A 20903-nucleotide genomic window follows, 5' to 3' on the forward strand; every position below is an offset into this window, starting at 1 on the left:
ACGTAGTGGGGTTATTTTCCATATGTACTGTTCACAGTTCCTTATAAATCCTGGCAGATAATACGACTTTATAATAATATCTTTAAAACAAATACAAACAAAAACACACCCAAAGCTTCTCTCGCAAAAGAGTTCATTCAAAATGTACAGAAAGAGTCAAAGTGTGTCGTGGATAGCTGTGTGTGTGACTCACCGAAGCACTTGCTCTGGTTGGTCGCCCGGTCCATGAACACCTTAGAGGAGATGACGGTGCCGAAGGGCAGAAACATCTGCATGAGTTCATTGTCTCCAAACTCCTGTGGCAGGTGGTAGATGAACAGGTTACAGCCCTCCGGACCTGCAAACACACAGAGAGAGGGAGAGGGAGAGAAAATGTTTCTTTGGTGGTTGAGACAAAAATCAGTGAAATATTTTAATCTCTGCAGTCTTTCATATCGACTTTAGATAAGTGGTTGTAGATGTTCAGGACGTTATCAGTGATAAAACAGGACTGTTCTTAAACACACAAAGACAAATTGAAAAGTTCTTGCTTTGATGTGATGCTGCATAAATACTGAGAGTTATTTAAATGTCTGTTTGCATTAAACCAACTTTTGGGATTAAATGTGAACATGAAGGACTGAATCTAGACTATAGATCTCGTTCTCCAACCAGCCTCTATCTCAGGTGTGTTCAATGTGCAGCAAAAGATATCAACTTGAAGACTTTCACACTTCAGCTGCACAATTAGTCGAATATTAATCCCGAAGATTTTGGCTTAGCCACGATCAAATAACGTAATTAAATAATAAATCATTAAAACGCATGCTCCACCTGCAGAAAACTCTGCTGCATATCAAATCAAGCAGCTCCTAAACTAACAGCCCCTGCAACAGGGGGTGCTCGAGAGGTTTTGGCTTCACTTCTGGGGGAGCTGGATGTCATGTCATGCGCGCCTACCTTGCAGTGGCAGTTTAGAGTGGAAGCATAAACAACAAAGACCGGTGTTTTGGTTCAATGAGTGACAATGTGAACTGACGACCTTCAGCTGTATGCATCTGTGGTTGTCGTAGTTACAGCAGCTGGTGAAAATAGGAAGAGAATACGTAGCTGTCCTCGTTTGTTGTTGTGCTAAAACAACAGTTTGGAGCGGTTGTTTGGAGGTATTTCAGGTTTAGGACAAGTGATGTTAAAGGGCAAGTTGGCCGATTTTTAACCTCAGTCCTATCATGCTATTATGGGGAGCTAATGCCATTATGCTAGAAAAAAAATGCAATTTCACTCTGGGCCTTTGGAGGACGCTGTCCTCTTCTCCAATGGGCCCTGGAGAACCTCCGCCAGATGAGGAGTTTTATGTAGTCTGGCGGACCAAGCCAGGGAGCTTGCCAAACTACACTTCCTCAGTCTAGGGCGCCCGCCTCCGATGTCATGTCTCGTTCGTAGACTGCAGATGCAAAGATTTTTTAGATGATCCACCGGTATATTCTCGGTGTATTTCGGATTCTTCACCGCTCTGAGCCATGGCCTGCAGTAAAACGGTAGTATTTCACGCCAGCGTCACTCACTGGGCCGTTCCTTTCAGAGGGAGGAGCACAATGCACGCTGGGTGTTGTAGGAATGTAGAATGAGTGAAACCACAAGCTATTTGTACAACTTTCTCCACAGCTATGGCGCCAATTTCAGATATTATTGCTTCTATCGATTACAGAGAACACCAGCTTTGACTGACAGTGGCTTTTTCCAGGGGCGAATTGCTACTTTAAGCAAAAAATTGTAGGCAGAGTGCATGAAACCTGCGTCTGCGCCACAAAACAACACAACTTACTTGTTCCATCACCTGAAAAAACAACACAGAGGGCACTATGATGAGTGTATGTAGGCCAAAATAATAACGTGGCTACTCCCCGTCATTGTCCAGCGTCAAGTCAGACATCCATAAATGTGATGCTGTACAGCTCCACACCCTGTCTATCCAACTCCAAAAGACAGACCGAAATGACTAATGATCAAACTCAGGTAAAGATCCTAATTTTAAGTCTTAGTTTGATGCAAAATTTGTACATGAGGAGGAATTTAGAACAATATGGAAGTGAAAGCTTTGCTCTGTTTATTTGACTGTGTATTATTGTATTGTAGTCGATTAAATAAATGTCCCTTAAATTAATAAATAATCGCGATTAATAGTCGTAATCTCAATACTGATCAAAAATAATCGCGATGATCATTTTGGCCATAATCGTGCAGCCTTATTTCACACCTTCTGAGTTTCAGTTCTTTCTAGACTTAAACAGTTTATCATAAAACCTAACTTAAGACAAAGCTGACACCAAAACAACCGCTGTAATTAATTCACTTCTAATTACAGAACTTCAATGCCACCTGCATTCATTATTATTGTTGTGCTTTATCTTTATCTGTCTGCTTTTTGTTTATTGTTATTAGTTCTGTCTGGCCACTGTTCACACAGCTGGGGATTTAATTATACAAGCCTTAATTATTACTTATGAAAAACATAACATAGCATGGTGCTATGATAATATATAACTTGATATAGTCATTTTAACACTGCTCTCTCCTTACATGCTTTATGTATCTATTACCTAAAACGAGATGTGTTCTCTCAGCCGTTCCACTCTATTTGTCTATTACACAGAATGAGATGTGTACAGTGTTAAAGTAATGCTCGGCTCTCACCTTCACATTCTTTATATACGTGTTACACAGAATGCGCTGCCGCAGAGCTAAAGTAATACTGAGCCTGCATGCTTGTCTTCTTTATGTGTCTATTACACGGGATGAGATGTGTGAAGTGTAAAAAGTAATAATGTTCTCTCACCCTCACCTTCTCTCTGCTGCTGCTGCTGGATGACCTGGGGTGGTTGGGGCAGTGTCTGGCCAATGGGAGTCAGCGTGGTGGCTGGGTAGATCGCTGCAGAGAGGTGGAGAGAGGGAGAGGAAGGAGGGAGGAAGAGTGTAAGAGAGAGAGGGGGGGAGTAAAAAACGGGGATCCCACAGAGATTGGTGTCAAGGATGCTTAAGGTCGATCACACAAGCATAACATGTGTAATCAAAGGCTGTCTGATGTTATGTTCTGAGGCACTGTCCTACGCCGTCTGAATACATACAGGCGCGCACTCGTACTGTAGTTACCCTGCAGTAATTGTCCCGTAGCTGCTATATTTACAACAGACTGTAAAAGCGGAGAAATACAGCATAGTAAACAAAGCGTCCCAGCCTCTCACCTGTGTATTGCTGTACTCCGGTGAAGGCTTGCTGGAGGGTGTCAGCAGCGGTGGGGCTCTGGGTGGAGTAAGGAGGCAGGCCGTTGGTGTACATGGTCTCCACAGCGGGGTGTCCGTTGGGCTGATGAGGGATGCCGGTGAATCCGTTGACGATGGGCGTGACGATGCTGGGAACGGCGGAGGTGGTGATGTTGGCTGGTGGAGAACTGAGGCCTGCTGGGAAAGGCGTTTACTGTTACCAGATTGTGAGCACAAAATCAATATTGTATAACAAAGCAGTTGTAATATATAAAGTGTGCTTCTTTCATTTTGTGCGTAGAGAGTAAATGCTTGCACACAAGCCAGCACAAGCACACACACACACAAACAAACTCGTGACCAAGAGCTACACCCCATCTCCTCGCTAATGCAAGGACACGGGTGCGACGTGAGTCTGTCACATATCCGCCATTTGTCGTGACACATCCTGCAGGATAGCTGGGAAGTCGACCTGTGAAAAATGAGCCTGTCCGTAGTGTTTGTGTGATACCCCGCTGGCTCCTACTGCTCAGGATGATGAAACCACTATGCAACTTCTGAGAGTGAGGGAGGTAAAAAAAAGAGAAAGATCCGGACCAAATAGGAGGAGATTACTGAGGGAGATGTGCTTGAGCGAGCAGGTAGCACAGTCGCAAAGATGCCTCTAACTTTTATACATCATAAAAAAAGGAAAAATAACAACAGTTGGCAGTTTGACAAATGGGTGGGTCATAACATATATGGTACACGCCTGAAAGGCAGCTGCAGGATGGTTCATGAGCGGAATTGAAATTGGATGCTCCCTGTCCTCTCTCATTCAATGCATTTTAAAAGGACCCTCCTTTGGAAAGTGTTTCCAATTATGCCGGGAACATCAAAGTACCCATTTTGAGCAGAATCTCACTGTGTGATGGTCTCTCTAAAAGAGCTGCTCCGTGGCAAAGCATCCGAGCTCGTTGAAGTACGGCTCCCCTGAGGACCACCTCTCAATCTGGAAACCCTCGCCCTGATTCGACGGAAAGCCCAGGTTGTCACGGAAACCCTCCAGCATGCCATATCCCCACAATCTGGTGCCTGAGTAAAGAACCCCCCTGTGAGAGTTGGTGGAGATAGGGTAGACAATCACATCCAGTACACACGTAGCATGCGCTGACGTTTTCGCTAATGAAACTGTAAATATGCGGTGCGTCACATGCTGAAAGCGCGCACCATTGAGTAACATCATCTACATATCCTTATGGACTTCTTCTCGTCTCCTTTACCTATGGTTTTCCTCTCCTTTCCTACTCCCTCTCCTCTCTCTGCTTTCAGCATTTAAGCCATAAGGAGCTGACAGTAAAGCAGGCAACTGCAGTGACCAGGGGAATTGCTCAGGTCCGGTGAGAGCTGTTGTGTCTTTTGCACTGTTTTTTTTTTTTTTTGAAGCCTCCCCACGATTGCTTGTTTCCTGCGGAGCTGTGATGAATTAGACTGCAGCTTCAGCCCATTCTCCTACCAGGACCCAGGAGACTGCCGCTCCTATTCTGAGGGCTAGAGACAGCTAGTCGGCCCGGGCCACACGCACTCTACTGTACCGCCAGATAATGCACCCTCTCCATCATCAGGCAAATTCATTTTCCAAGGCTTAGCAGTGCTGGGGGAGCTCGCTTCTATGTATGTGTAGCAATTGTAGAGGTAGTAGGAGTGGTGGTAGTAGGTGGTAGTGTGGACCCCTTCCATGCAATTACATAAGCTCTAGGGTCAGCAGTCGGACGAGACATCTGCTACACATGGCAGAAGTAGCAGATTGGGGCCACCGAGTCCAGTCAGGTTACCGTGCTGGAAATGTCACAGCAGCGAATAAGCATAAAAGTCATACGTGTAATAAAAACAGTATTGATATTTCAGAAAGCGCTGAAACATTTCCACACAATAACCGTAGATTAAATGCTACAGTAGCAGGGCGACACATGTATTGGATCACAAAATAGGGTTATGATATAAGGAAAAGACAATAAGCAACAGCAGGGCCAATAAAACAGTGATTACATGTGAAAGCCACTTATGTAGCAGAGTCATCATCTGTACCCACACTGTCACAACGGCCCACGAGCAGACCCTCAGCTGAAAAGGGGAAAATATTTCCTGCTATCCCAAAGTAGAAAATAACAAGACATTTTCATTTTATACCTCAGTGGACATATAGTTCCTGCATTGTGGGAAATTGTATTCATAGCCTGTTTACAATGCGCACACAAGAGTGGCGATACACATGTGGCTGTCAGCGTGTGCCGCGTGTATCGGCCTGTAATAATGACATGTTGTTCCCACTGTGGCACGCGTGAATACGAAGCCATGGGACAGCAGATTATATACATTCTATACAGCCAGCTCTTAACTGTCACTCCCCCACTCTTATTCCTGCCAGAGAGAAATCTGCACCGCTAAACAGTATGTATAAATCTGTGTCACATATATTTATGTTATGCAAGCAGAATTCATATTGATATTCCTGCAGGCTGCTGCTTAGAGGGGGAAACTGTTGATTTGCTCCTTGTGATGATTGCTTCGCGAAAGAAGTCTTCACTCACGACAGAAGTATTTATTATGCTAATTATACATTCAAATCAACAAGAAATGCTATACCCCAACTGGAGAGTGCAGTCATTAGCAGCACAAGGACTGTCTTTTGCCGGAGCAAGCAATAAGCACTCAAAACAGATGCTTTCATCCAACTGATTTGAAATCTGAAGCATTTAGACTCAGAGGGAAAATGTCTGTCTGGTCCCTCAAGTTTGGATGATGCATCGAAATATGGGGAAGGCATCTTTCTCAGAAGCTAGTAGGTATACACCTTAGATCACTTCCAAATAAATGTTACAGACCATCTGCAATCATGTTTAAATTCTATTTTTAATGGGATTTATGCCTTTGTTTGTTCTGCGGTCAATTCTAATCTATAACGGCATCCACAGCTGCTTCTAAGACGCACAGCTCCTTCCACATAAAGGCCCCGAACACCTACTTATTCATTCAGCCTCTTCATCATGCAATGAGCACACAATTTCCTGCCACCTTAAATCAGATGACAGTGGTTGGGTTTCCAGGTCACTGTCAATCAAATCAGATCAAACCACATCAACACAGTCCTAATGAGGCAGATGAGCATATTGTTATCTTCATAGTTAAGCTCTAAATACACAATACTTAGAATGCAGTTTTACTTCTATGTATTTTAGTTATTAGGTGACGAACAGTTAATGTAATTGAATACTTTCTTACTCATGTTGTCATAACAAATGCCACTGAAGTACACTCCATTCGTACTCTATAGTTTGAAGTTATCTGCCTGGGAAATAAAGCCCCGGTATGGTTTATAAAAAGGTAAAAATTCGACTGTATGCCGATGATGCACTTCTTTAGAGCCATGTGATACGTCTGAAGTGGAAACTTTCCTAAACAAAAGGAGCGATAAATTATTGTGTATGCAAATACAAACATCTCTGGACCATTTAAATACAGAGTCCATCGTGTTGCTGGGGAGAAGGATTCTCTCAAAGCTGAAAATGAAACTTCAGTGATTACCAGCAGCGAGCAACTACTTAAAAGCTCAAGTTCCAAACACGTAATCATCCTCTCCATCAGGCAGGTCAGATAAAGGAGCTTGAGGAGAGTTGCAAATGAATTTAATCCAAGCCACAAACTGTATCTTGGAGCTCGGAGTTTGGTATTAGAACAGACAGGGCCAATACCTTTGGACCAAACTGTGCTTGTTTCAGCATAGTCACTGCAACGCTCACTTATCCATTACCTTGCGATCCCAACTTTTTGGATAAAAACTTTCGTCTGCAAGCCTTTATGGGCAGAGTATACAGACTCTTAAAATATATATGACTTCTGTGCGATATAAACAATGATTATAGAGAATTTAGGATTTGTTCTCAGTTGCTGTAAGGTGGAAAGTGGACTATGTGTAACTTGAACCATTAACCTTCAGTACTAAATACAACATCGGGCAACAAACTAAACACAACTTTCCACACACCAAGCCCCTGCTCCTCTCTCTCGAGCCTTATGAACATACAATGCATTGACCCTGCTCATGTGCCTGACATTCAGATCCCTGAGCAGAGCAGCCGGGCAGCTTGTGAAGCTCTGCAGCTCGTGCGAGGCTCAGTTTGGTTACACAAATCAGATCTGGCCCGGCAGAGACCTGTGGATGACTGTGCTCTCTGAAAGTACTCGTACACAGAAAATAAATATCTTTTGCTTTCTCAGAGTTGTTCACTATTTCTCTTGGGATTTGATCTGATGCTTTAGGCCTGACTTTAACTGAAGGGAGAGATATTTGTATGTGAGGGAGAATGGCCCTTTGTTTAACTGGACATTTTTCTAGCTTGATATCTTTAACAGATACGAAATAATTAAACTACTGTTAAATATTGGCAGACGGGTAAAGAGAACTGATATATTCAAGGAGAAGTACTGTCACTTGACTGAAATTGTACTCAAGTAAAAGTAAAAAGTAGCTCACTGAAAAAGTACTCAAAGTAAAAGTTACTAAGTTACTTTCCCATCTGGCTGATTTTTATAATAAACAAATGTATGGTTACCTTACACATGCATCCTATGCAAATTAAATAAAATGATCAAGGCTTATGTTTACAAGTTCTGGAGTCAAAATGATGAGAGATGGAACTTTTGTCAAATAGTAAGATCCTTTGTTTAACCAGGAACAGCAGTTTTATAGCTCTCTTCATAGCCACCAGACTCCATTGACAAAAACATGTTATCATCATTTTACCTCGCAGGACACAGGAGTTGCTGACAGTCTACCGCTGCCTCAATCGGTTAGTTTGTTTGTGTTAATGTTTGGTGTTTTAAAGGGTTAGTTCGGTTATGTATTAACGTGTTACGATGTGTAACGAGGCAGAGGTAGACCAGCAAGTCTTGTGTTCTGTGAGGTAAAATGATGATAACATGTTTTTGTTAATGGAGTCTGGTGGCTATCAAGAGACAATCTAACAGCTGTTTCTGGTTACACAAAAAACTTCCTTCAGTATGGTCCAAGGTGGTGTTTCATCCGATCTTCTGTCCTGTTCATGGATAACTAATGTTATGTGTCGGGCCCAGATAGCTGCAGTTTCTAGCTCACAATATCCTTGATAAATATTTTACTTGGTAAAAGATGGATTTACAAATGTAGTGAATTACTTAACTTAAAACATACTGAAGTAAACAAGTACAAGGCACGAAAAAGCTACTCAATTACAGCAATGTGAGTACTTGTAATTCGTTACTTCCACCTCTGAATATCTGGGAGAGTAAAGAGTAGATACTGTACAGTTTGAGACACATTGGACGCTGGAGGTCACACCATCAAATTAAGACACACAGGTGTTCATTTCCCCGACTGGCTCATATGGCTGTGAACAGACTGCAGAACTATATTCTGTTCCAAACAGCCTGGATGTGATGTGTCACATATAGAAGTAAATCTGCGGGATATTTCACCACCATACAGGGCTGTTTTTATACATAGTTTTCAGAAAGTTAACTTCTAACCTCATCTGCCCTTAGATTTTGTTGTAATTAGAATTGGCCGTTTATTATAAAAGGTCTGTGTAACATTTAGAACGGTTTCTTGGCTGCCGATTAGCTCATTAGTTTGGTGTTTGTCACCGCTGAAGTGTTCTGCATCAGTAGTCTAACCATGCTAGAATCCAGCAGGGAGGTTGTGGCACATCCAGCCTGCCTGTGAGCGGGGCCGTCTCCGGCTGTGAAGCATCTGCAGTATATTTTGTGTAATGTGTACTTCTGTATGTACGTCAGAAAATCACAATGCAACAGAGCATTAGAGTGACTTTGATTACACACTTCTTGCATCCTAACAAAGCATCCCTGACACTGCTTGCTCCTAACCACAGACGCTCAAGCATCTCTTCCTCTCCCTCCCTCTCTCTCCCTTCCTCTCCATCCAGCTCTGCCTCTCTCTCCATTGCTTTGTTTAACTTTTATTTCTTCTGCGGCGCTCAGGGAGCCGCACCTGGCGAACATTATTTTCAAAAAGCATCATCATGCATCATTGTAAGGATACATGCTCTAATCAGCTGAACCATCTGGCAAACGGCTTATGCACCATCAAGCTTAAATGCTGTGCATCTGTTGATCAAACGGATGTCTCATTGTTTTCAGAGTAACACCCTTAACCTCTGAGCCTCTTTGCGCTCCGGCTCGCTGTCACAAACAAGATCTGTTATGTTGCAGAGGTTATACTGATCATTTAAATAAAACATTAATGTCACACATTTACCTCAGTATCAGGCGGGTTTCTCCTTTATGAAGCAGCTATAGGAGCTTTATGGTAATGCTGAGCTCTGTGCGTCATTCTAAAAGGCGATATTACAGCAATCAAATGGCAGATTCTCTCATTTTGGAAGAAGAGGGGACATTAACCTTTCTACCTTTTATGCTTCTGCACATCTGACACAGCTGCCAAGCGTCAGAATTCATAGATTCGTTTAGAGCTCTAATTTAGTTGATGATACAACTTAATGCATAAATTACACCTCTCTCCAAGCACAGTAGCACTCTGCTCCCAGACCCTAAAAACAGATTCAGATATTATGATGAATTATTCCACTGACTCGTGGCAGACATCCTGCAGTCTCTCAGTAGTGTCAGAGTCTCTTGGCCTACTTATACAGACAGCCTTGCCAGTAATGTTATGTATTCCTTCAATGAACTCTAAATAAGTCATAGCCACAAGTGTGAAACGGGAGAGAGAGAGAGAAAATAGCTGTGTATACCAAAGCAGCAAGCTAGACTAGCACTCGTGCAGCTGTGGCACCCACAGACACACAAGTGAAAAGAAGAAGGAAAAGGGGAAATAAAAGATTTCATATTTATGATAGTGCTTGAAAATTCACGAAGGCTGCGCTTTCTCTCAAGGATTGATAATATATTACATTCAATAATAAAAGGTAATCAGTCGACTGTGGCTCGCGCAGAGTCCGAAAGCAGATAAATGGCTCCACTTCACACATGTGATTCACAGACTTGGAGGCGCTCACTTCTCTTCCCTTCTCTCTCTTTGTCTTTGTTTCACAAGCACATATTTCCACTGCCAACGCCAAGTTGTTAGATCCTGGCATCGCCATCTAATAGGAATTGCCTTAAATATTGCCGCACAGAAGTACATTTCTATCGCTGTTACAGAATATCAGCGATGTTTCCTTTAGAGTATGGCACTGATTTCTGCTTCTGAGAGGCTGGAGTTCAAACAAGAAACAGCACAGACAATACAATCAGGCTGGAGGACAAAGCCTCCAATACAAACACAGAAACACACACCCACACAGCCAGACTGAGATTCTTGCAATACAGTTGCAGTATCTTTCATCAGCACTATTGTGTTGCAAAATACAGGTATGCAATTGCCATACTGTCAGTGCTTTACCCATCAAAATAAGAGCATCGCGTTGTCTCAGCAAGACTGAGCTCCGCTTTTAATCACTGTCTCTGATTGATTATGCCCGCCCAAAAGTGCACACTTTGCACTGAAAACATCACAGTGAATATTTGACAAATGGCTCTCCTCTTTAGATTTATCGCCCAATGTGGAAAATTATTGCAGATGTACTGTACACAAACAGCATGTGTGTCCACCGGCGTCTTACTTCCTGTGCATGCGATCGTTGGCTTTGGGGGAGAGGCATGAGTGATTACAAGGTTAATAAGGGTTGTGTTGCATTGATTTCAACACCTGTTTTTCTGCCTGTTTTCTTTATTTGAAGTCAACTGGCTGTTTTAAATAAACTAACAGGAAGCACCAAACAGGTTCCGTACGATAAAACTGTCCTTTCTTTGTGTCTGTGGATGAAGATGTGAACAGAGGAGATTTTTTCCCCTCTCCCACAGAAACCACGGAGCAGAGAGAATGTGAAATAGTGCAGCAGGTTTATAGTACGATGCTCGCTTCCTATGGCGGCTATAAAGCAAATCTAAACTAGGCCTTGTCGCGCTGGTGGCGGCTCTCTCCCTCACACTGATTGGTTTAAAGTTACCAAAGTCGTCACCTTAAAAACTCAATACTGCAGTGTTGACAAAGTAGGTGAGCGTGGCACAACAAAGACTTGGATACTGTATTATTTATTTCGGCTCGTGCTTTTGTTGAGTGGAGAATCTTGAAGTTTCCTCTGTCTCAAGGAAAATGAAGCACTGCTGAATAAGCAAATGTTATGCAGTGGGTAGGTATTTCAAAGTCCTTCCCTTTCCTCTGTAATGCATCTGCATAGGAGGTGTTTGTTATGGAAAACAAAGCCAACTGCATGCAGATCATGCACAAGTGCTTCAAAGCACAAGGTCAAAATACTACAGGGAAATTAGCGTCTTATCTGTAAACCTACTTATTGATATTCCTCATTCTGCTGCTACGACGCCCAAATATTTCTGCATTCACTAACAACATAAACATGCAAATCCCATTCAACGTATTTTTTCATATTAGCCTCTCTTTTTCTCTCCGGTGGAATAATTTGGGATTACCAGGAAGCAGGCCGCCTTTGTTTTGGACTCGCTGCAGCTCTCTTTCCACGCTGCGCACACCCACACACACATAAACACACACATGTAAATATTCATACAGAAATGTTTACAAATCCACGTTGACCTACAAAAACCTTCATAGCATGTTCAAAAACACTCCAACATTAACCTCTACACGCTAACAGTAAGATGTTTGACCCTGTTGGTTGCATCACTAACCAAGCTCAATCATACACACACATACACAGTCACACATACACGCTCAAGAGGAAAGGATTGAAACTGAGCTCACCCAAGGTTTGATGAAACTCACCCGACACCGGGGTCATGGGAGTGGGTGGGAGACTGTTGATGTTGAGCGCCCCCATCTGGTGGATCTGCGTGGCGGGGAAAGCCACGCTGGGCGTGAGGTAACCTCCGTGGCTTGCTGCCATGATGGCTGCCTGCTGCTGCATGAGCTAAAGAAGAGGGACATGGAGGGATGGGTGGAGGGGAGGGTGGGTTGGATGGGGTGCGTGTGCGGGAGAGCAGGGGTGCGAGAGAGGTGAGGGGAGGACAGATGGTAATGAAAAATATAGTAAGTTGGGAAGGAGTCAGACAAAGATGGGAGAAGGGGAGCAGGAGAGCGAGAAACATGGTAAGGGTAGAGGAGAGGGAGGGATGTATGTTGAGGTTGATGGATGGATAGTGCACGGGAAGTACAGAGAAAGTAGAGCGGAATAAAAGAAAGGGAAGAAAAAAGAAGCCTGTCAACCTATGTTTAGTGAATCTGTCTATCGTCCCAGCAGGGAGCCTGTCACCAGCTGCAGAAACGATTTAATAGCTGTCTGTTGGGCTCATACAAATCAAGGCATTGACATGTGCACATTATCTCTGCGCTCTGGGAACAGGAAAGTTTGCAGCAGAGTTGCGCTGCTCTTTTCTTACAATTGTCAAACTTTACAAAAATGTTTTTGGTTGTACTGAAGTAATAAAGACATCAAAACCGTGTTTCCTGGACCCATCTTTATTCTTTTATGATGTAATTATAATGACTTCTGCTTGTAGCCTGATGTGCATCCAGAGGCCAGAATCAACTTTGTTTTATAATTCAGGCGAAAAACCAACCGGCCTCGGGGCTTGTTTTCCCAAATTAGAAAGCACTGAGAATATCTGGGGTTTGAACTTCATTTAATTAAGTTTGTGCTCAACAACACTGTGTTCTCTGGTTCGCAGAACCGGCCTCTGTTTGAGCTGTCACTGAATCCACACCCTGAATCATTAAAGCAGTATTTTTTAAAGAGGGCAAAGCTTGCAACTCCGTTTCCAGACCATGTGAGTAATACAGTATGTTAGTCAGAAATTTGCAATGGCAGCCGATTTTCACCCATTGAACAAATGCACAAAGAGATAAAATCAATAGCCTTTCATTCACTCTGCTTTTACACTCAACATGCACTGAGAGGTGAGAGCTGGAGCTATTTTCCATCACACGAGGCCCACAGAGTGTTTATTCATATGCATAGGACATGCTCACATGCACCGCTGCCCTGCACCTCACACACACACACACACTCACACGTGTGTACACACAACATGCATGAAGAGCGATGGAGACTATTTGAGTTTCTGCACTCAGCTTAAATTCGTGCTGTGCAAACCACATGCTGCATGCTTAATTCAGGGGTAGATTCATCACTGTACAAAAGCTCTTGAAATGCGTGAAGCAGCGGGTTTATCGAGGGAATCAACAACATTTTTATGCTATATAGCAAAGCAGACCGTATAGGAATACAAACACAGTTTGACCAATGTCTCACCGCTGTCTCTGCATCTGTTTAATCCTGCTGCTGTGTGTCAGGGGAGCTGCTGATGACCATGGCCTGAGAATGACTCGTATAAGCAGAAATCAAACTCCTCTGCCACTGGCACTAATGCTAATGACCATGTTGTGGGACAGTGGAGCTATAGAAAGCCACTCTGCTTCTATTTGCATGGGGACCCTGCAACGGAAAAGCCAATTATTTTCCCTCAGTGGCCCTGTCAGGTAGCCTGAAAGCTGCTGTCCCGCTGTAGAATGCCCGGCGCTGGCATCTCATCCATTAGCCACATGGCTTGCCACTGCTATCTATTAACGCCTTTTGTCATTTGCATAATTTCAATGTGACAAATGGGGATCATCCGTTCCTTTCCAAATAAGATGAATTGAGCCTTTAAGGGGGCATAGCTGCACGAGACAGGAGTGGAACAAGAAACCAAACAAAGGCAACGACACAGAAACAAACAAAGAGGTCTCGGGGATGCGAGCCTCCCTTGCTTTGCTCTGACTGCCCCCCTATTAGGATGTGAATAGGGCTGGACTTCAGGATGAAGGGTCTGACTTGGCTGGTATTTTGAATAAATACACTGTCACATGACTTTTTTTATAGTCTTTTCTTTTCGGGGAGAGGTGGGGAGCGATTCTAATAAGCTTGCAGGGCGTTTGTTGTTGGCCTTTACGAGCTACAGGCCTGGATGGAGAAATAATGGAGGAGGAGTGAACGCTAGCATCTCCACAATACTAGCCTCTATCTCCCGATGCATGCCTTAGATAATGCAATTGTCTATGCCATCTGACAGATTGTCAACTATGGCATTCATTGCTGCTTTATTCCAAATAAAAATGCAGCAAATTGCAAACCCAAGCATGTAATTATGTTGGTATGCAGGAGTTCATACAAAGTGGCTTTGATGGAGAATAAAATAAACAGAGTGCTTATGTTGACAGGGATATTCACGGTCTTTCCATTTGACTTTTTACATGCTTTTTTCCTTCTTTTTAAAATTTCAAAGGCATTATATTCAAAAGCCTTCCCCGTTTCTTTAATTCTGCAACACCCAGCAGATAGCAAACGTCTCTGGCGGAGGGAGTGAGTCTTCATCATCACAGACACAACCTTTTCTGCTTCCTCTTGAAAAGAAAGGGAGGAGGGAAGAAAAGGCAGAGGGAAACAAGGGGGACAAAAGAGGAGCGTGCCAGATGAAAGGGAGCAAAGAAAGTTGCCCGAGCTCCGGCAGCATTCATTTAGTGTCAGACATCTGCTTTTTTATTGCAACCTGATGGCATTACTCTCCCCTGGTGCCAGCAGGCAATCACCTCTTTATCACATGGCAATTATCTCTGTAGCGCTGCTCTGTGACTCGCTGACTCTCAGCACTGTCACATGTGACCCCTTACAGCCCAACCAGCCGGGGACGGAGGCAGAGGGAGGGGGGGGAGAGAGACAAAGAGAGGCGAAGAGGCAGAGCGAGGGGGGTGAATAGGTTGAAAAAATAAGAGAGAGAAGGAGACAGTGGGTCAATGAGGTGAACTAAAAGACTGAAGACAGAAGACTGAAGCTCAAGGGCCTCATTTGTTACCCCCATGCTAGCAGGCTGTATTTCCACACACGGGTTTTAATAGGTTTTTTCTCATGTGATGCTCTTTGTTATGAGTGTGCATGCGTTTGTAGAGCGAGTCCTCACAAGTATACTACAGCTAAACCAGGTCACACACATGCTGGTGTGTGCGTGCCTGGCAGTTTACAGCACAGCCAAATGATGCAGTAATGTCTTACAATCATCTCTCATGTGTGCCGTGTTTGAACGCGAGTCCCTCCAACAGGGGGAGATGTTTCCTAATGTGAGTTTACAGTCATCATCCTCCCTCTCATCCTCCCACACATTGTCACTAGCAGCATCTAGTTAAACCATTTTCTCTCCTCTCATTTATCTATCCCACACTTAGTCTAATGCATCTTTTAGGGAGGCACGAGGGGCACGTCGCCGGAGGTGCCATTAAATCTAAAACTTGTCTCTCTGCCTTTGACACAGCGTGCAGTCCTCCACCTAAAGAGACCAAGGGAAGGAATAAAATGGCTGTCTTCCCAGAGAGACGGAGGAAGAAAAGTGACTTGAATCAAATCTAATCGTGTACAAATATGATGTTTGTGTCTTGAAGGGGAAATACAAAAGGTAATAAAAGCTGGTTTTATTACTTGCATTCAGCGATTCATGGGAGAACTATTATCACTGCCTGCTAACGCTGGAATGAAACATGGAATCTCGCTCTCTCGCTCTCCATCTGCTTGTGTTTTATGAAATCACCTTTTTGCAAATAGGATGTCTCCCGTCAGAGCACACCAGTGTCTGTCGATCGTGCAAATGGCACATTTCTCATTTTTGGCATATGTTGTCAGTGTTGTACCCCTCCAATTTGTGTTCAGAGCCCCCTCCTTCTCCTGGTTTGACTAAAATCCAATTTACTGGCTGTCAGCTCAACTCTATAATCCTATCCACTGCTGTAGTGGAGAGGTAGCTCTTTGAATTTACCATTTACTGTACTCCCTGGTTATAGCTATATATACCATCTCCCCCCACGTCTGTATTCTATACTGTGCCACCTCCTCTTCTCTTGGCCAGTGTGTATGGAGAGTGGGCGAACACGTAGTGTGTCTTTAGAGATAAAGTCCTTTTTCTGTCACTGCAGGTTTTTCGTCTTGGGGGAATATGTGTAGTTTATCTTGCAGTAAAGAAACATTCATCGTATCACTTCAGCACATTCCTGGTGGCTGCAGGGGCTGCACACCATGTGCATGCACCCAGCACCAGTGCCTGTAATGTAATCATAACTGCTACACAAGCCGGACACCCACACTAAAGATAAATAATATCCCCCTTTATTCCACATTATTACATACCTAGCAGTGCAAACCAGTATTTACAATCATTAGAGGAGTCTTTAGCGAGATATGAAAACAAGAGCCTCGCTGATAATCCTGCCTCTTGTGCACTCATTACTTTATCAAAAGTTGGGGTGAGTTTATCTCCAAGGTTGCCTCGCCTCAGAGTTTGTCCACACTTCCTTTATTTAGCTAAAATGTATTATACGCAGGTACAAGGTGTCCAGAGTCTATGTGATTCATAATGCTAATACAAGGAGAATTTCACCTTCACTAACAGCGCTCAAGCTGTATAATCTTTGTCGAGGAACCAACACACGTGCAATTTCTCCTTTAGATTTAGTGGTAATTGATTCTCACTAATGCCGAAGCATCCCCCGTGCCCTTGTTGCTTTCACTCGGAACTCGATTACCCAGCATCATGCTGCTCTTTGTCATTTTATATGTGCGTATGAGGGGGAGAGAAAGACAGAAGTTTTGCAGCGCGGCGCACGAGTGTGTACACTATAGTGTGCGTCTGTATGAGTCGACACGGGTCTCTGCCACAGTAAATAAGAGTCATGGCCAACCTGAGCGCGGCACAATGCTCTCCCCGCAGACCGGCGCTGCCTCCACCACCTCTTAAACATTTGCATTTCTCCACATTTCCGGGGAAAGGGCTGCATTTCATGAATGGTAATGAAGGAGGGAGTTTTACTGGAGAGAGCACAAGAGATGGCCTTACAATTACTGCGGGATGGTCAATTTGCACATTTCACACTGGGTCCCACGGCTGTGATGTGAAAATGAGGGAAATGGATAAGCCCCCAAGACCCGGCTAACGTCATCAATTAATCGTAGCGTTTAGAAACAGAAAAATAAAAACCTTGACGTCCAAGTAAGTATAGGTGTTTCTGTCTTTGTGTAAATAAACACTGCGCAGATGTTAATGTGTATTTATGCAGAGTGACGCTCAGGTTTTTATCTCAGCGCTGGATGGAAAGCTCCTCATACATACATTTCCGCTTCAAGTAGGCTGCTCGTTGTGTGCGTGCACGTGCACGTCAGGGTGTGCTTGAATATGCTCTGCCTCAGCAGGGAAGAAGAAAGTTAGTGTGCAGATAAGTTGCCCATGGAATATTCTGAGTCAACTGTGGCCCCTGAAGCATCTCGTGGGCCCAGAGGGGAGGGACAGGGGGAGGAGGAGGGGAAGTGTAGAGGAGCAGTGTGATAGAGGGTAGAGGGGGCGCATGGAGAGAGAGGGGCTGCATAGGCTGTCTGAACTCATCAAAGGCCGGGGGTCTGCTGTGTGCGTATGGTGCCATGCCCTGGGGGGGAGGGGGGGTACGTTGGGCGGGGGTAGGAGGGCAGAGGAGAGCTGATGAAGGGGTTGGAGGGTACAAGCTAACTAAATGTGTGAGTGCCTACATGCTGTGGGTAGAGAGAGCCTGAGTGTGATGGTGTAGCAGCCAAGCTTAAGAGAAGGAGGAAGTGGTGCAGATGGATGTGATGATAGTTTGGCAAGCTCGTTTTTCTTACAGCAATGTCAAAAAAAAAGAAAGTCTAACTGTGTCCTGAAATGAAGAGATAAGTGATAGACGACAGATTTCAGTGTTTTGAATCCTTGGTAGTTAAAGGTACAAACACTGTTAACACACACGTGTCTCAGGTGTGGTATCAGCTCTAACACATCTGTGGCCCCCCTTCAGCAATACTATGAACCAATAGGAATAACAGGTCAAACAAAAACGAAGAGCCATTTTCTGCAGTCAAAACAGAATTGAAATACTTGTTGATTCAATTTTAATGAACTCTAAATTACTCTGCTTGTTGCCTGCATTCCATTCATGTCACTGTCCCAGGTAGGACCCACAGGAGGGGTTTAATTTATCCATGGAGGGCTCCCTTTGTTGGAGATTGTCATTTGCTACACCCAGGCTTGGGGAGTAACGAAAAACAAGTAACGGCGTTATGTAATTAGGATACAAAAACTGTATTCCGTCACAGTTACAGACGATATAATAGCAAAGATGCTCTATAACATCCGCTGTCTCATTTATAAATCGTGCGTCTGACTGTCTCTGATTATGCCACGCACCTGCACGCACACGTTATGACACTTAACAACACACAAGTCTCACAACACCGCTCCTCAAAGTTGCCATCAACAGTCTCTGGTTGCCCTGGCCTGTGGTGAAAACAATGCTTACACTGGGTGGATATGGGAGCAACATCGCAGTACAGTGCGAGTTATGGCTTCCGGCTGTGAAAATGCTGTCATTATCCAAGGACTCTACATTAAATTTAAAGAAACATTTACAGCGAAGACCAACCGCTAACGTTAGCTGCACAGAATTCCAGTTGAAAATGTTAGCTAACCTGCCGTCTTCTACTACTACGACTACTGAAAAATAGTCTGTGACTGTGAAAACACAAGCCCCAGACTGGTTTAAGTTTGCACCTGAGGTTTGAGTGTGAAGTAGTGTGAATAGCATATTTAACATACAAGCACATTTAAGTGCACATCAGTACCGCTATTAATTTAAACGGGCATTTGCACATTACAAAAGTATTGGAATAGTATAAATATATACTACACCATATACTACACCATAATGGCTTTAAATATATTGACTAAGTCAAATACAGTTTCCCAGACTATTCATGTTTTGGTTCACGGCATGAACGATGCGATTAATTCATTTGAATTTGCAGTAAGGGGGCAGCAAAAAACAAGCTGCAAGCACAACACTGATGGGTTTATATAGCAAACTTGTTAGCTAACATTAGCTCCATTAGTAAATACAGAGCTTATACAGGGTTGGGCAGCCGGAACAAAAGTGTTTTTTCTGCTAAAAAAGCTGAAAGAGACTATGAAAGTCGTCACTGTGACATCAAAGAAGACAGTAAAGTTGTGGTTTAGAAATGAGCTAAAAAATGTTGAAATATTCTGTAGTCTGGAGATAATTCTCTGTGGGTTCATCAGTAAGATTAATACATTTTACCTATCCACTGATAGCTTCAAGGACTTTATAGAACAAGGTAGAAGAAGAAGGAGAAATACTTTAATAATCCCAGAGGGGAAATCCAATTTTTTCACTCTGTTAGTCAAACATGCTACACACACAAAGGCCCCAAATACACACATGCACAAACAGGACTCTATGGACATGCATTAATGGAGAGAGTGAGGGGGCTGCACATGGACATGCGCCCCGAGCAGTTGGGGGATTCGGTGCCTTGCTCAAGGGCACTTTAACATCCCCAATTCCACGCTCCGGTCACCCTCTGGTTCCCAAGTCAAGTTCTTACAGACTGAGCTACCATCTACCCAAAGTAAGTTAGCAGTATATAACCAACCAGTATGTGCTTAGAAGAATTGTTTTTTGTTGTTGTTCTTTGTGTGCTACATGCTTCTTTTCCAACTCACCGCATGTGCGTAAGAGCTGTAGGTGCTGAAGGGAAGGGCGATGGCTGGGTTGAAGATGCCAAACTGCCCGACCATCTGCTGCATACGTCTGATGGTGCGCTCCTTGTCTGTGTCGGCAAACTTGACCACCAAGCTGGAGGAAGCACCCTGAGGGGGGAAGAGAGAAGAGAAGAGAAGATCAGCATGGACATTTAACCCTGCTTTACTGCAGGCACCTTTAACAGCAACACTCAGTCAGTCAGTCAACAGCAACATCACGTCTTTGATCCCCAAAGGCTTTGAGCAACTTCAGGAATAATTTGCTTACATGACTGTAATTATTTACGACATACTTAGAGGCAGTCTGTAAAAAATGCTGAAATAGTCCAATACAAGAGCCTAAAGAATGTTATTGGTTATTAGTTCTGCTTTCTTAGTGTTCTGTGTTCATTAGCAGCAACAACTGCTGCTAACATCAATATCTAGCGAGCTCCTCTAATTGCATGTCAGAGCTTTTTGGGGCTTTTTTTTTTAGACGCAACACCATCCACATTTGTATTATCTCAGAGAATACTGCCTCCTTGTTGCGCGGCTGGCATACATAAACATGAATGTAACTGAGACGTATGTGAAGAATAAAAATAATCTGCTTATTGAGTGAAAAGCTCTGGAGGCAGATGTGCAGACAGAAACCATCCGCTCCTTCAATCACTTTTAAACATATGTACAAAGTCACTTGGGGCAAAGCAGCCTCGCTTTGCATGACATAAATATTTTATACTTCTCCCCCAGCTTCTCCCCTGCGGTATACTACATATATGTAACCTTGGTGCTCCTTCCCACAGTTAAGGCTAAGAGATCTGCAATGTGCAATGATTTGAAATAAGAGCTACAATTGGCAGAGCTTCCTATTGACCTTGGCGAAAGTGTTCTTCAAAGGAAATGTTGCTTTTTTGAAGGCAATTTCTCTCATTTTGTCCTTCTGTTTCAGCCTCCCTCTCAGCCATCCACCCCCTTATCAACACCATTACCTCCTTCTGCAGCCCAATAATGAAACAGCAGGTGTGTCTG

At 43.7% G+C, this 20903-nt stretch overlaps 1 protein-coding gene across 7 annotated transcripts in view; it reads right to left on the bottom strand.

Annotated features, from left to right (window-relative positions):
• celf5a (cugbp, Elav-like family member 5a) overlaps positions 1–20903 on the bottom strand; it is a 194735-nt gene that overhangs the window by 7114 nt on the left and 166718 nt on the right. For 2 of the 7 annotated variants that reach the window (XM_069679457.1, XM_069679454.1), the window contains exons 6-10: positions 19854–20000; positions 12058–12223; positions 3222–3437; positions 2822–2908; positions 194–337 (exon numbers count right to left, since the gene is read on the bottom strand). In XM_069679457.1, the coding sequence (XP_069535558.1) occupies positions 194–337; positions 2822–2908; positions 3222–3437; positions 12058–12223; positions 19854–20000 (760 nt within the window). Of the gene's footprint in view, positions 1–193; positions 338–2815; positions 2909–3221; positions 3438–12057; positions 12224–19853; positions 20001–20903 lie in introns of all 7 variants that reach the window. The other 5 variants (XM_069679453.1, XM_069679451.1, XM_069679456.1 and 2 more) reach the window with 4 other exon arrangements.

This window comes from Semicossyphus pulcher, unplaced genomic scaffold, assembly GCF_022749685.1.
Source record: "Semicossyphus pulcher isolate SPU_LCO1_2020_fin unplaced genomic scaffold, fSemPul1.0.p SCAF_4, whole genome shotgun sequence".
NCBI lineage: Eukaryota > Metazoa > Chordata > Actinopteri > Labriformes > Labridae > Semicossyphus > Semicossyphus pulcher.